The 13,593-nt window shown below is 61.1% G+C and overlaps 2 protein-coding genes across 2 annotated transcripts; both read right to left on the bottom strand.

Moving 5' to 3' along the window:
- Window positions 1-1,220: 1,220 nt before the first annotated feature.
- LOC123827952 (keratin-associated protein 6-2-like) lies at window positions 1,221-1,505 on the bottom strand. Its single transcript, XM_045852393.1, has one exon. The coding sequence runs from the start codon at window positions 1,503-1,505 to the stop codon at window positions 1,221-1,223; it is 285 nt and encodes a 94-aa protein (XP_045708349.1).
- A 4,062-nt stretch (window positions 1,506-5,567) lies between these two features.
- Window positions 5,568-13,378, bottom strand: LOC123827951 (keratin-associated protein 6-2-like). Its single transcript, XM_045852392.1, has 3 exons — window positions 13,287-13,378; window positions 8,591-8,785; window positions 5,568-5,670 (listed from the first exon to the last, which is right to left on the bottom strand). Exons 1-3 carry the CDS (start codon window positions 13,376-13,378, stop codon window positions 5,568-5,570), a joined length of 390 nt encoding a protein of 129 aa, XP_045708348.1.
- Window positions 13,379-13,593: the final 215 nt, after the last annotated feature.

Below are 13,593 nucleotides of genomic sequence, written 5' to 3'. Positions count from 1 at the left end.
GAAGAAACGCTGGCCAAAGCGAAAGTTAAAATGCGGAACAAGAAGAAAAAAAACACGGAAGAGAACCCCGGGGGTAGGGGGGCGCGTGGGACACAGACAGGAACAGGGAGCTCAAGCCAACCTGCGCCCGGGGACAAAGTTCACGGGCCCCTGCCCGGCCCCGCGTGCTGCGAGGACGCCGTCCCTCGGCCCAAGCGGTTGTGTCCCCCCCCTTCCCCCTCTCCCCCGGCCCCCCAGGCCGATGGGGCTCGGGCACAGGAGCCAGCTGACCCAGCTCCCTCAGCCGGCGCCAGGGAGGCAGGCGGGTGTCCTTCATGCCGCGCATGGCCCATCCCCCGTAAGAAGACCCAAGTTTCTTAAAGGGGCTGGCGCTGCTCTCTCTCCGTTTCCTGCCGGAAGCAACAGCCTGAGGTTGGCCAATGCAGCGTCCGCCTTGCCGCTGAGCGCGTGACAGTCGCGCAGCCCAAGTGGGAACAGGAGGAGGGGCCCTGGTCCTCGCCGATTCCCGCGGGCGGCTGTCACGCCCTCGGTGTGCTGGCTCTGCGAGTTCTTGTCCCCATTCCCAAGGACGACGCAGCTGACGGTGTCGCCCCTTCATTACGAGACGCAGCCCAGTCGCTCTGCCCCGGCCCAGCGCGCCGGTCCTTCCCGTGGACCTCCCTGTCCCGACCCTTCACCCACACAGGACACACGGTGCTGGGCGTGACCCTTGTGTGTACACTTAGCTCTAGTGTCGTAAGGGAGCACACATGCACAGGTTCATAAGTGGAAAAGAACTGATATTTGAGCTTAACCAACAGAAGCACACAGACTTACCCTAAGGAGGGCACAGACCCCGAAGTCACTGGTGGCCCCAGCATAAAGGAAACCAGACTTGTTCAGAAAGAAAGCCTTTTATTAGGAAACTGCTATTTTTGCTTCATTTTTGTACGCCCCGAGTGCTCAGCCCCCTGCTGGCACAGAGGCCATGGGACAGAGGCAGAAGAAAATATGAGGATTTACACTCAAAAAATGGTCTGAATAAGATCCTCCGTCTCCAGCGATGTGGCAGGACTACACGGTCCCCGATGCCAGGGGGCTTCTTCGAAGTGAAGTCAGGTTTCCGACGGACATACTCATTCTTTACTTTGGTGTGAAATCCATAGACAGAGGGCTTCGCTTGGAGTTGGACTTGAACCTGGAGTGATGATTAGTGGCAAGAGGACTCTGTAGAAAAATGGCTAGTAGCCACAGCAGCCAGAGCCATACCCACAGCCATAGCGGGAGCCGTAGCCACAGCCGTAGCCACAGCCAGAGCCGTAGCCGCAGCCATAGCCGCAGCCATAGCGGGAGCCGTAGCCACAGCCGTAGCCACAGCCAGAGCCGTAGCCGCAGCCATAGCCGCAGCCATAGCGGGAGCCGTAGCCACAGCCGTAGCCACAGCCAGAGCCGTAGCCACAGCCGTATTTACAGCCAGAGCCGTAGCCGCAGCCGTAGCCGCAGCCGCCGTAGTAGTTGCCGCACATGGTTTCAGAAGGCGAGGGTGCAGGTGAGGTGCAGGAGGGTGACCCTGAAGTCTGAGTGCCTCCTGCTCTCCCAGGACCTTTATATACACCTCCCGGGCGGGTGTGTCAGGCCGCGTGTGATCCCCGTGCCCTCGTTTTACAACCGCTGGCCTCCAGTGAGCTCATGCTGCGCACGGCGATCGGCCAGGATGCCACGCGTCACCCGGAACACGCACTCCGGCCGCACGGCACGAGGAAGACACGTTTCCGAGCGCCCGGGCTCATGCGGCCCTAATTGTGTCTTCCGTAATTGCACTAAATGGCCGTGACATAACACAGCACCAAACCCACCAGACCTATAAATGAGTGTTTACCACTGTGCTCTTGCAGCATCTTAGAAACTTCCTGTTAAACACAAACTCCTGCTCTCTGCTATTAATATCCTCTTCATCGTCACCACCGTCATCGTCACCATCACCATCGTCACCACCGTCATCGTCACCATCACCATCGTCATCATCATCCATCCCATCCTGGGCTTTTCTCCTCCTTCCCTGATATTTGGGGGCTTTTCTTCATAATCATTCTCAAAGTACTTTTCACGGTTTCAGGGCAGGGAATCGAGCCTTCCCACGCGGTGTGCACCCTCCCTGAAAGAGCCCCCCTCTCTCTGAAGGACAGTTTGTCCTCCCCCCCCTTTCCAGTCAGGTTATGACATTCCCGCCTCAGGAGCAAAACTGTTTGTTCGGCCCCTGATGGCTCGGTTATGTCAAACGCACTACTGGTTATCTGAAGGGGACAAGCCGTCCCCGGGGCTGCAGCCCGGAGCGGAGGGACCGCCCAGCTTTGACGAGGTCTGTGCTGCAGCCCGGGTCGTGCACGCGTGTCCGTGTGCGGGCTTCCTCGGCCCGGTCTCCGGTCTCCGGTCCCCGGTCTCTGCCACGTGGTCCCCACACCCTCCCCCGCCCCGCACACGGCCAGCCCCCCTCCCCCACCGGACTCTGCAGGGACTTTCTCCTCACCCGCCTCCTCCAACCAGCAATGCTCTCAGAAAGATACTTAGGTCACAGGACTTTGGCCCGAAACCTCGCAGTGTCACCAGTGATCAGTGACAGGTGGCCTGCCTGCGGTCTCTGTTCCCCGTCCCTACCTCCCACCCGCGATCACACCCCCCACCGTCTCCTCGTGAGCGGCCTCCCGCCCGGGGCGCCTCGGGCGTGGGCGACCCTTCTGCACGGCTCCCTCTAGCCCGGGGCTCTCTCACCCTCCCCCGAGCTCCTCCCGCCACACGCGGGTGTAAAACCGAAGACGCCTGCATCCGTCCAGTCCCGTCAGGGGAACAGGAGAAGTTTAGTACAAAAATGATTAAACTCCGATAAGAGGGTAACTGTGCAGCGCGAGGAAGAGCCGCCCCAGCCCCCCGGGGCGCGGGCAGTGAGCGAGCCACCAGCCCCGGCTGCGTGGACGGGGGTGCAGAGGGTCTGGGGGGGGCCCGTCCCCAGCGAGGAGGCAGACCAGCCCCGGCCGCGTGGATCACTTGGTCGGAGGGTCCTTCTGTGCTCTGAGGGGTCACCGGTTCGATTCCCGGTCAGGGCACACACCTAGATGGCGGGTTCAGTCGATGCTTCTCTCTCTACTCTGTCCAAGCATCAGTGTTCCCGCACAAACAGCTCTTCGAATACCTGTGTTGACTGCTACTGACGCATTCATTATACTACAAACTTAAGTGTAGTGCTTGATGTTGCTGTGGTTTCACGTGTGTGTGTTAATTAACATCTTTCGTAATGACTCTGAGGAAGCGACCAGCTTCCTTGGAAAACGAACTACTGTGCGTGTGACTGTCCCACTGCTCTTTGCCTGAAGCGTTCTTAACGACAGGGTTGTGGTGAAAACAGAGAATCGGGCGACGCGTCACCGGCCTGGGCTTCCTGGCTCGTTCTGCAGCCCGGCCGTCACGGACAGGTCGAGACCACAGGCGCCTAACTCACGCACAGGCCGTGCGTCTGCTGGGGAGGGAGCGCCCGCCTCCTGGGCCCGCCACAGGCCGCCACGGGAAGAAGAAAGGCGTCTGCTCGGAGGGTGAGCGCCCTGGGGTCGGGGGTCTCGGAGGAGAGGCGCCCGGCCCCTGGCTCCCCAAGGGCGCGCCCCAAAGGTGCCCGAGAACCGCGCTGACAGGAAGACGCTTCTCCCCTCCGCACCCCCTACCCCTCCGATGTCGATTCCGTGGGAGACAGAGGTCAGCCCCACTCCCCTCCGCCTTCCCGGCGCCTGAGCCGCGAAGAGACAGCGCCACGCTCGGGGTCCGCATGCGGGCCTGGCGGTCACTCGGGGGGCCCTCACTCGGGGGGCCGCAGAACCGGGGCTCTGAACTCGTCTCCCGGCGGCGGAGGCTGGGGGGGGTTGGGGGGGGGGCCTCCGAACCCACATCACATCCCCAAACCCCCTCGGTCTGACATACGCTCTACAGCATGTCCCCGAAGACAGGCCTTTCTTCCAACACTTTCAGCGGGGGGCCTCCCACGTCTGGTTTTAAGTGACTGCACTCTGTCGTGGGGTACCCCTGCGAGCAGTCTCGGTGCCCGCTCTGTCCGAGCCCCCCCAGGGAGGGATCCCCGACGACCTGGGGTCCTGGCTCGCGGGCACGTCCCCCTCTGAGCGCCGCCTGCCCCTCCCCACCCTGCCCCTCCCCGCTGCCCCCCGCCCCACCGCCCCGTGAGTCTCCAGGCAGCTGAGCCTCGTGAGAACCAGGGCCCCGCTCTGCCAGCGCCGCGGCCTTGCCTGGGAGCACAGGTGCTGTCCCCCCACCTCACTCCCCGCGCCCCGTCTCTTCCACAGGACAGGAGGGTCAGAACACACGCGTCACCTCTGGCCACCGCCCAGACCTATGAAAAGTTGCTCCTTTCCCCGCTCTCCTGCTGTTTCTGAGACCACGGCCCCAGTGTTCAGTGACCCTCACACTACGACGCCTCGCAGCCACGGTTCACATTTTAAGACCAACTTTTTACAATGAGAGTAAGCACTGAAGGTCCGACAGCTCCGTCTCCTGCGAGTGTTGATTTCTCCGTGACACCCGGAGCACGCAGGACTGTCACCCCTGCTCAGACGCCCCCGCAGATGGACGACCCCTTCTTCGGGCACCCAAGTCCGTGTTTGGCTGTCACGCGCATGAAACTGCCACCCACTGGAAAGATTAACTCGCTGTGACTCCGGGTCCGTCCCCCTAGAACCCGGACCCTGGAACTCCCAGAACGCCGACTTCAGTCTGCCTGCTAGGAGACGATCGTGAAAGTGTGTGTGGGGTGACGGGGCAGCACCCTTGACGCGAAATGCCCCCGAGGCCACGCTTCTGAGACCCCACCACATCTTCTCCGCTGTGCTCCCTCCCTCTCTGAGCGGCACCCACAAACATCTGAGCCCAGGGCACGCGACAGACCCCCGACTCGTCCGATGCCCTCGGAACCAGACACGCTTCTCCCTCCCGCCAGTCGGTCCGCATGTGGAAAGGGTTGGAATCTGTGTCCGCGGTGGATACGAGACGTGATAAAGAAGCAAAGCAAAACAAAACAAGTTGCAAACACGGGGAGAAATGGCTGGATACATCAGTGAATGTCTTCAATGCGCTGGTGGGGGGAGGGGACGCAGGAGCAGGGGGAGGGGTGAACCGGCCTGGGGCGCGGCAACCACAGGGTCCCCCGGCTCCACAGAGAGGCCCCAAGTACCGACATCACGGTGGTGCCAGCCCCAAAACACAGACACGTGCGGGACCAGAGGACATTTGTTTATTGAAAAGACGACTTTCCCAGCTACGGAGTAAGTAACTCGTGCCCACGGACAACACACAACCGGAGAGTGGAACGGCCGACAGTTCACGTTTTGAACACAATCAGAACCAGAGCTGCTGTCCTTGGGTCACACAACAGAAGCAGTCACGGTCCCCAAAGACAAACAGGTTCTCCGAGGTCCATACAGGTGGAATCCGATCCTTGCACGGTTGTACGGGTGATGAGGTGGGGCACCCTTTGGAGGAAAAGTGTTAATTTTTAAATATTTTGTTGGAGGCACAGGATGCTGGAAGGTGACGTCCTACCAGCAAAAGGAGCAGCATCTTCGGTAGCAAAACGGTCGGAAGGTACAGCAGCCACAGCCGGAGCCACAGCCGCAGCCGCAGCCGCAGCCGCAGCCGCAGGAGTTCCCGTAGTCGTTGCAACACATGTCGGCAGAGGGTGAGGTTCGGTGTGGCTACAGACAGTGCTTCTGCAGTCGACTGTCCCCTCTGACCCTGCAGCTGTACACACGGCCCCGAGGGCCAGGGAACACTGTCCGTCTGGTGACTCAGGCCACAGATGCTTGTCCGTCCGCTGCCCGGTGCATGCCAGTCGCGCCTGTCGGCTGACGGTGACAGGGCTTGGCGTGTCCATAAACAGCATCCGCCTCAGGTGACCCACCTCTCTCGGAGAGTCCCCGGCGTTTCCCGGAGAACCGGGTTTGTGTTTCGTCACCGGGGCACGGTCTGGAGCCGGGCACACGTCTACGAGGTGAGTTCCCTTCCACTACCCAGCTATCTGAGCCCGTGACTCCCGAGCCCTGCGTCACGTGACCAGGCCCTGCGGAGGGGAGGGAAGTTCGTGTTTGGCACGAAATTGTCCCAGCGAGCCGGGCCAAGGCCTCGCCGGCCGACTCCACGGAAATCACTGCGCAGTTTCCTCTCCCGGGACACAGTGCCGCTCCTCGCAGAGACCTCTCAGCCCCCCTCGTCAGGGGCGTCCCGCGAACCCGAACCCCCCGGGCAGGTCGCAGCGGCTGGCGGGTTCCTGCCCCCGGCCACCCTCAGGGGCTTCTGCGGTTCCAGGTGATGGTTTACTTAACGCCAAAACAACACAAAAATAACGTTTACTAGAACAACACTGTTGAATATTTTTCAAATCACAGATTTCAGAGACTTTAGTCTATTTGAACACAAGGAAGTCATAAAAGCAGTGGGCATCTTACGATGTGGAAGCGAGGTCACAAAAAGGTTAGGAAACTCCCCAAAAGTCTCCCAGCGGACACGCGGCCCAGGTCCAGCGTCGGCCCCTCTGTGCGATGCGGCCTGGAGCCCCCCTTCTGACCCCCGGGGGCTGAGCACCTGCCGAGGCCGGGAGCTTGCTGTTCCCTGTGGGGACCCCGTCCCCCGGGAGATCACCGGGTCCGAGTCCCCGTGTGCGGCGGAGTCTCCCGTCACTCCTGGCGTGGTTGTGGGTCCGAGATGAAACTCACTTCGGCGTGTTGCTGACCAGCCAGGTCCGTCAGGAAGGGCTGATGGCACCTGTCACCCTTCCCCCGTCACCCAGGGCCGTCTGCCTTTGGGGCCACCCCCGGGACTGGCCCCCTCCTCCCTGCATCGGACGGGCACGCGGGACACCCAGGTCCTCCGAGAGGACACCTCTCACCAGAGGCCGCGGAGGACAGGAGGCAGCTGGTGTAGGCGACCACAGCAGGAGCGGCTCAGAGCAGCGGCCTGTGACCACCCCACAGCCCCAGGGGACCCGGGGTCTCAGCCCAGCCTGACCGGGGCCCCCGCCCCGAACCTCACGCCATCACACCCACGGCGTCCGCGGGACATGAGGAAACGGCTTCGGTGTGAACTTCGACCTGGGCTGCCCTGTCTGCAGGTCGGCCCCTGACACCGCAGCAGGCACAACTGTACCAAAAATATCTCTTTGTATCTGAAATTCAATGTATCCTTCGTGTGTTTTATCTGTCAACCCTAAACACAAACACAGGGCGATGTCCCATCCTCTTTGCCAAGGTTGGGAGAAGCCATGGGCCCTTCCCACCAGGAAGGGGCGGGGGTCGCAGCGGGGTGGCTTTCTGGGGCGGGGAGGGTCGTGTGTGCTCTCAGCATCCACGCCTGTGGGTTTGCTCCTGGAGCCCAGCTAGTGACGACGTTCCCTCCAGACGGAGGGCGGCCGTTGGGGGAAGGTCCCGGCACGCAGACACTGTCCGGGACGGGGTCCCCTCGCCCCCCTGTTCGGAAGGCGTCTTCTCCTCTCGGACGACCAGCTCCCATCCCCCTCCACATTCGGGCCGGACGTCCATCTCCTTTCCAGAAAGACTCCTGACCCTTCTGTCTACCTGTTGGTCCGGGCCTGTCCCCTCACTTCTCCCCCGCGTTTCCCAAACGCCCGTGTGCCCCAGACGCCCATGTGCCCCAGACGCCCGTGTGCGATTCTGTCAACACTCCCATGTTCGTAACGTGCGGGCTTTGGGCCCTTCCCGCACTCCCGAGAGCGGCGGCCATGACATCCTCCGCCCTCTGTCCGCAGCGTGGACGGGACCGTCCTCTGCCGGAAGCTCAGTCAGCGACTCCCCCTTCGCCAGCTCCTAAGAGGTGCTGCCATTTCTGCGAGAGCAGCAATCAGTCTGCCCATCCTCCTCTGCCCTTCCTCTGCTCGAGACGGCAGTTTCCTTCAGGATTCCTGGGATCCTGGGAACACGACATGTGTTTAACCTGGGTGGTTAAACTTTGACTCCAGTTTCTGGAGACTTTTCACGCCCCGCACGAAGACCAGGTTTCTGAAACCAAAACACCCCCCGGGGGCTGCCCCGCCCCGGCCCCCCGCCCTGCCCAGATGTGGGCGCACAAGCGTCTCCGGGTCTGCGCTCTCCTGGGCCCCGCACCCCCACCGTCTCCATCGGGCGGCAGAGCTCACGTGCATTCCCGAACGATTTTCGGTGATCCCTGAAGTGTCAGCCAGCAGCGTGTCTGGCACAAAAGATCCACGAGCATGTCAAGCCAATGAAACATGTTTATTTGGAAATAGCACAGAAGGAGAAGGTAGTGGGTTTACACTTGAACTGTGACCAGAATGAGGTCTTCTGCCCGGGAACGTCGGGACCGACTCAGGCCCCCCAGTAGCAGTGCGGACTTGCACGAAGACGACCCGTTTTCTGAGTCTCTGCTCTCCGCTCTGTGCGGTCGGATGTCGTCGAGAGAGACGGAGACAGAGACGCCTCGGAGTGATCGTTCTAGAGGAGGAGGTGCATGGCAGTTACGGTCTAGCAGCAAGAAGAATAACACTTCCTGTAGACAAATGGCCGGTATCCACAGCAGCCGTAGCCAGCTGCCGTAACCACAGCCGTAGCCAGAGCCGTAGCCACAGCCGTAGCCAGAGCCGTAACCACAGCCGTAGCCAGAGCCGTAGCCACAGCCGTAGCCAGAGCCGTAGCCACAGCCGTAGCCAGAGCCGTAACCACAGCCGTAGCCAGAGCCGTAACCACAGCCGTAGCCGCAGCCGTAGCCGCAGCCGCCACAAGAGTTTCTGTAGTACTTGCAACACATGGTGCCTAGTAGTGGAGGTTCCGCAGTTCGGGACGGGGCCGGTGCAGGTCTGAGGTCTGAGGTCCCCTGACCCCGGGGCCTTTATATGCTGGCAGAAATGGGCGGGGCACCCAGCCCAGACTCCGTGGCCTCATTACCCCGGCAATTTTCATTTTTAAAAGGCCCGTCACTCTCAGGACAATTTTGTTCCGGCTTCGGCCCCAGCTAGTCACGAGGGCCGTGACAGCACAGAGCTAAACGACCCACGCATTGAACGAGCATGTCTCTGGAATGCCATGGCACCCGATGGAGATGCTCACCGCAGGGTGCAGGGGCCAGTGGCCCTCCTGCCCCCGCAGGGACCCGGGAGTGGGCGCCGGGCGGTGCTGCTCCAGCCGCTCACACCACAGCATCGACGGGGGACGCAGCAGCAGGGCGTGAGGCGAGGTGTCCTCAGGTCTCACCCGCGCTGCGGTGGGCGGGCCGTGGCCCAGGCGGCCGGGCCAGAGAGAGGCCGGGCGAGGAAGAGCTGAACCGGTGCGAAACGGGCGTCTGCTGCCACTCACCCAAAAAGCCGCCACGGCTTCGCTCGGGGCAGCAGAACCCACGCCGCCTAAAGCCTCTGGGTGCTGTCGCCCACGCCGCCGCCTTGGGAACATGCACGCCCCTGCGCCATCACACCGCGTCTGTGCAAACCCGCCGACCCTGCAGAGCCCAGCGCAGCGCAGGCCGTGCAGCTCACAGAGGACACTCCCAGTGAGGCCTGGTGCGTGCCCCCCCCCACGCCTCCTGCGCCCCTCCCTGCTCCCGCGGCGGCGCCCCTGGCCAGCCGTCCTGCCCTGCCGAGTGCGTTCCGACCTTCAGGGCCTGCGCCCCTCGGTCCCCGGCGAGCTACCGAGGGTCGGCGCTGCCGTCTCTCTTCTGTGAATCTGAAGAACCGGCCTCCCCGTCGGATGACAGCCCACGCATTTCCTCTGCCAGTAAACACCATCGTTATTTTACTGCAGAGGATGTAATACAAGAAAAGTTGTTGTTGTTGTTGTTGTTATTATTAATATTTCCCTCTGGAGCTTTTGAGGCCCCCTCGCGTCTATCGGCTCGTTCGGGTCTCACGAGAGCAACGCCGACCCAGAAACCGCCCCTCGCGTCCGCGCCTGCGCGGCTGCGGTGTGGGCTCAGAGCCGGGGACGGGTCTCGCCCGCGGCCGCGCAGCCGTGCAGGGCGAGGGCTGGACTGACTCGGCCCCGCTCTCGCGGACCAGCGAGGGCAGAGGACCACGCGTTACTCTTCCTCCTTCAGTTGTTCTAGCACAGAATGTCCCCCGCTCCACCCGGCTGACACCACGAAGGTTTGGGACCCCAGCCTCGCGCGCTGCTAGGCGGCTGCCACGCGGCCTCCCTCTCCCGGTGACCGCGCCCTCCGAGCCGCAGCCTGGCGTGAGCCCCCAGCAGATGACGCGGGCGCTCCCGGGCCTGCGCCGTAACTGTCCCCAGGGGCCGCCCGGGGGAGGGACACATTCTCCAGCCAGGAGAGTAACATCTCGACGCTCCGCACGCTAACTCCGGAAACCGCGGCATTCGGTGGAAACCGTGATGGCAGCTTTCCCGGACACCTGCAGCGCTGGTCACGGCAGGACAGCGGCGCCGCAGATCGGCAGCCGCCGCGTCAAACTCAAAGCCCCAGACTCCGGGCGGCCTCGGACCCGTGGCCGGTCCCCCCGCGCCCTCCTGGCCACTACAACACGCTCCGCGCCGGCTCCACGCCTGACACCCCAGGACCCCCACGTCGACGCCGCCTGCCCGCCCCCCACACGGCTCTGTCCCGGCCATGCGTGCCCGTGCCTCTGCGGGTCCTTCTTCCAGACGGCGGCCGCACGGGCGTGTTGGCTGCACGAGAGCCCCTGAGGGCCCGCCTCGTGCGGGCGCTACGCCTGGGCACAGGCCGCTGGGCAGGGAGCGCGAGTCTGGAGCTCAGGGACGAGCTCCGAGTTTCGGGGGCTCTCTGGGGGGGTGGAGCCCGTTTCCACCCGCCCTGCCTCCCCCTCCCCCTCCCCCTCCCCCACAGGCCGCCTGAGGGTCCGAGTTTCCCACCCACTCACCCCGATCACTGCAACCGGCCTCCAGGGTCCCACGTCCCCCCAGGGAGTCTGGGTGCCTCCGATTTCTCACACCTGCTGCCGAGGCCACCGGCAGCTTTTCGAGCAACTAACACAATTTGACGATGCAGGAAAAGGCAGGACCACGTCACCAGGGGATAAGCGAGTCCCTGAAGCCCAGGAATTTGTCCCCACACACACACACCGACGAGCGTGTCGACTTCCCCGGAGTCACGGCACGTGTCAGGGTCTGTAGCCAGGGGGCACGCGCGAACTCGTGCGAGTGGCTCAGCGCCCAGCACGGGCGTGCGCCTGCGTGTGTGACGTGAGAACACGGACAGCGCTGCTTGAAGTCCGGGGAGCTGTCCCATATAGTGTCGACATTCATAAACACAACATGGGACGTGTAAAATTGTCTTTTTTGTATGTTTAAATGTGCCTAAATGTCAGCATTTTCATATCGAACAATCTAATAGTAAACATCATAACGAAAATCTGTGAGTTGTCCCAGTGGTGGAACTTCGCCTATTTTATTCATTTACAACTCCCAGCAATCTCCACGGAGCATCGTTTTTCCAGTTACCATTAGAACACACGGAGGTTCGGGGGAGGAGAACTGACAAGGCGTCTGGGCAGACAGCAGATCAACCGACCCCCTTCTCGGAACCGACTCAGGAGAAAGCTTCGTTTGGCCACCATCCCGAGGCCGTCAGCCCTGGCTGCCACCGCCTCCGGCCTCAGGGCGACCTCCTCGCTGGGCTGGGCTCCGGTGACAGGGCGCCACCACCAGCCTTTGCTTTCCTCCCAGCCCGAGCCTGCTCCCGGCCCACTGGCCGGGACCTTCTGGAGCCAGACCGTGCAGCAGAAATGGGCCAGGAGACCCAGAGAGAAGTTTAAATGGCCCGCTGGCCACATTTGAAAAAAGACAGAAAGTGAATGCATATGATGGCATATTTTATTGAACCTATACATGCAAAACATTATCATTTAGCCCTGGCTGATGCGGCTCAGTGGGCTGAGCGCTGGTCTGTGAACCAAAGAGTTACCTGTTCAATTCCCGGTCAGGGCACAGGCCTGGGTTGCAGGCCAGGTCCCCAGTAGGGGCCCCACGAGAGGCAACCACACACTGATGTTTCTCTCCCTCTTTCTCCCTCCTTTCCCCTCTGTCTAAAATAAATAAATAAAATCTTTTAAAATTTTTTAGAAAAATTATCATTTATATGTAATCAATAATTTTAAATCAGTCAATATAGTTGTCACTCTTTTTTCTCTAAGTCTTTAAGATCTGGAGTGGGTCTTATTTTAAACGAGCAACACCGCGCTCGTGCCTGTCTTACTGGGCAGAGCAGCTGCAGGAAACCTGAGGACTTCTTCCCCACACCTCTCTGGGTGTGGCTGTTCCCTGCCACTTCCCCAGCAGACACCCCACACCAGCAATAAGCCGCCAGTTCGGGTGCTTCCTTCCTTCGACGCCTCCGCCTTGAGTGTTGTCCTCCCTCTAAGGGAACTGCCTGACTCCACGTCCGGGCCCGTTCCGCTCCCGGGTCACCCCCCCTGCGCGTGCTCAGCCACGCCCCTGCTCCCCAGGACTGCTGTGCATCGCGCCTCCAGGGTGAGCATCGTTTGGCTTTTTCCTTCCCTCCCAGACCCGTTCCAGACACAGTCCCGAGGTTGCCGGGCACAGTCCCAAAACCGTGTGGTCTGTGCTCGTGCGTGTCCGCGCCTGAGAGTGTGAGGCGTGAGTAGCCGGTGGAGAAGTGTAGCATTTACGCAACTGTATTTGTGATTAAGATAGTAGTTATGATTCAGGTACGAGGAAAAATGCTTGTATTATATCAAAGAAGGACCCAAAACTGAAGTAACATATTTTAGCCCAAGTTTCAAGAGAGTCCATCACTTTTCAGAAAGGAGGAATTTACAAGCAAGCACACAGAGATTCCTTAGAACAAAAAAAGAAAAAGTTTATTGAAATGGAGATTTGCCCAGTTGGAGGATCTTAGTATCATCAACACCATAGTAACAGAGGATCAGAAATTTGGGAGGTCAAGGGTCACATTTGGAAAAGAGTCAGATGGTATCACAGAGCCGGGGGGCGCGCAGACGCCCTCCTGGGAAATGGGTGGTTGGCGGTCAAGACCTCCACCAAGCACGCGACTCCTTAGCTACAGAAATCTGGAGGGACCGGTGTTCAGCCGGCGTCGTCTTCAGACGGGTCGTTTCAGAGGCAAAGGAGGCTCAGGCCGTGATGCTCTAGCAGCAAGAAGAGTAACATCTTCTGTAGCACAGCGGCCGGTAGCCCCAGTAGCCAGAGCCACAGCCGTAGCCGGTTCCACACCCCCAGCCAGAGTAGGGGCCGAGCCCACAGCCGTAGCCGGTTCTGTAACCCCAGCCAGAGTAGGGGCCGAGCCCACAGCCGTAGCCGGTTCCACACCCCCAGCCATAGTAGGGGCCGAGCCCACAGCCGTAGCCACAAAGGTTGCCGTAGTAACTGCCGCACATGTTGTCCGGGGAAGAGAGTTCAGCTGGGCTGCAGGAAGATGCGTCTGAGGTGTGTGCCTTCTGCCTGCCCGGGAGCTTTATATACGGCCAGTAACTGGCCGTGCGTGGCATTCTTCTCGTGACTTAGCCAACAAACATTTCAACCACCACGACCTGCGTGCCAGTCGCTGTGGGCGGTCAAGGCTGCTGTGCTCAGAAGGAGCTCGTTATGTTGG

This window comes from Phyllostomus hastatus, unplaced genomic scaffold (assembly GCF_019186645.2).
Source record: "Phyllostomus hastatus isolate PE091 unplaced genomic scaffold, TTU_PhHast_1.1 phas_contig_948, whole genome shotgun sequence".
NCBI classification, from domain to species: domain Eukaryota; kingdom Metazoa; phylum Chordata; class Mammalia; order Chiroptera; family Phyllostomidae; genus Phyllostomus; species Phyllostomus hastatus.
This window is presented reverse-complemented; position numbering and strand designations above follow the sequence as displayed.

Bases quoted from the DNA above. Each gene is read 5' to 3' on its own strand.
- LOC123827952 (XM_045852393.1), bottom strand. From the start codon at position 1,505: ATGTGCGGCAACTACTACGGCGGCTGCGGCTACGGCTGCGGCTACGGC.
- LOC123827951 (XM_045852392.1), bottom strand. From the start codon at position 13,378: ATGTGCGGCAGTTACTACGGCAACCTTTGTGGCTACGGCTGTGGGCTC. The intron at 8,786-13,286 runs GCTCGGCCCCTA...CAAGTACTACAG, and splicing joins GGAACCGGCTACGGCTGTGG to AAACTCTTGTGGCGGCTGCG. The intron at 5,671-8,590 runs CAGCTGGCTACG...CTACGGGAACTC, and splicing joins GGCTACGGCTGTGGTTACGG to CTGCGGCTGCGGCTGCGGCT.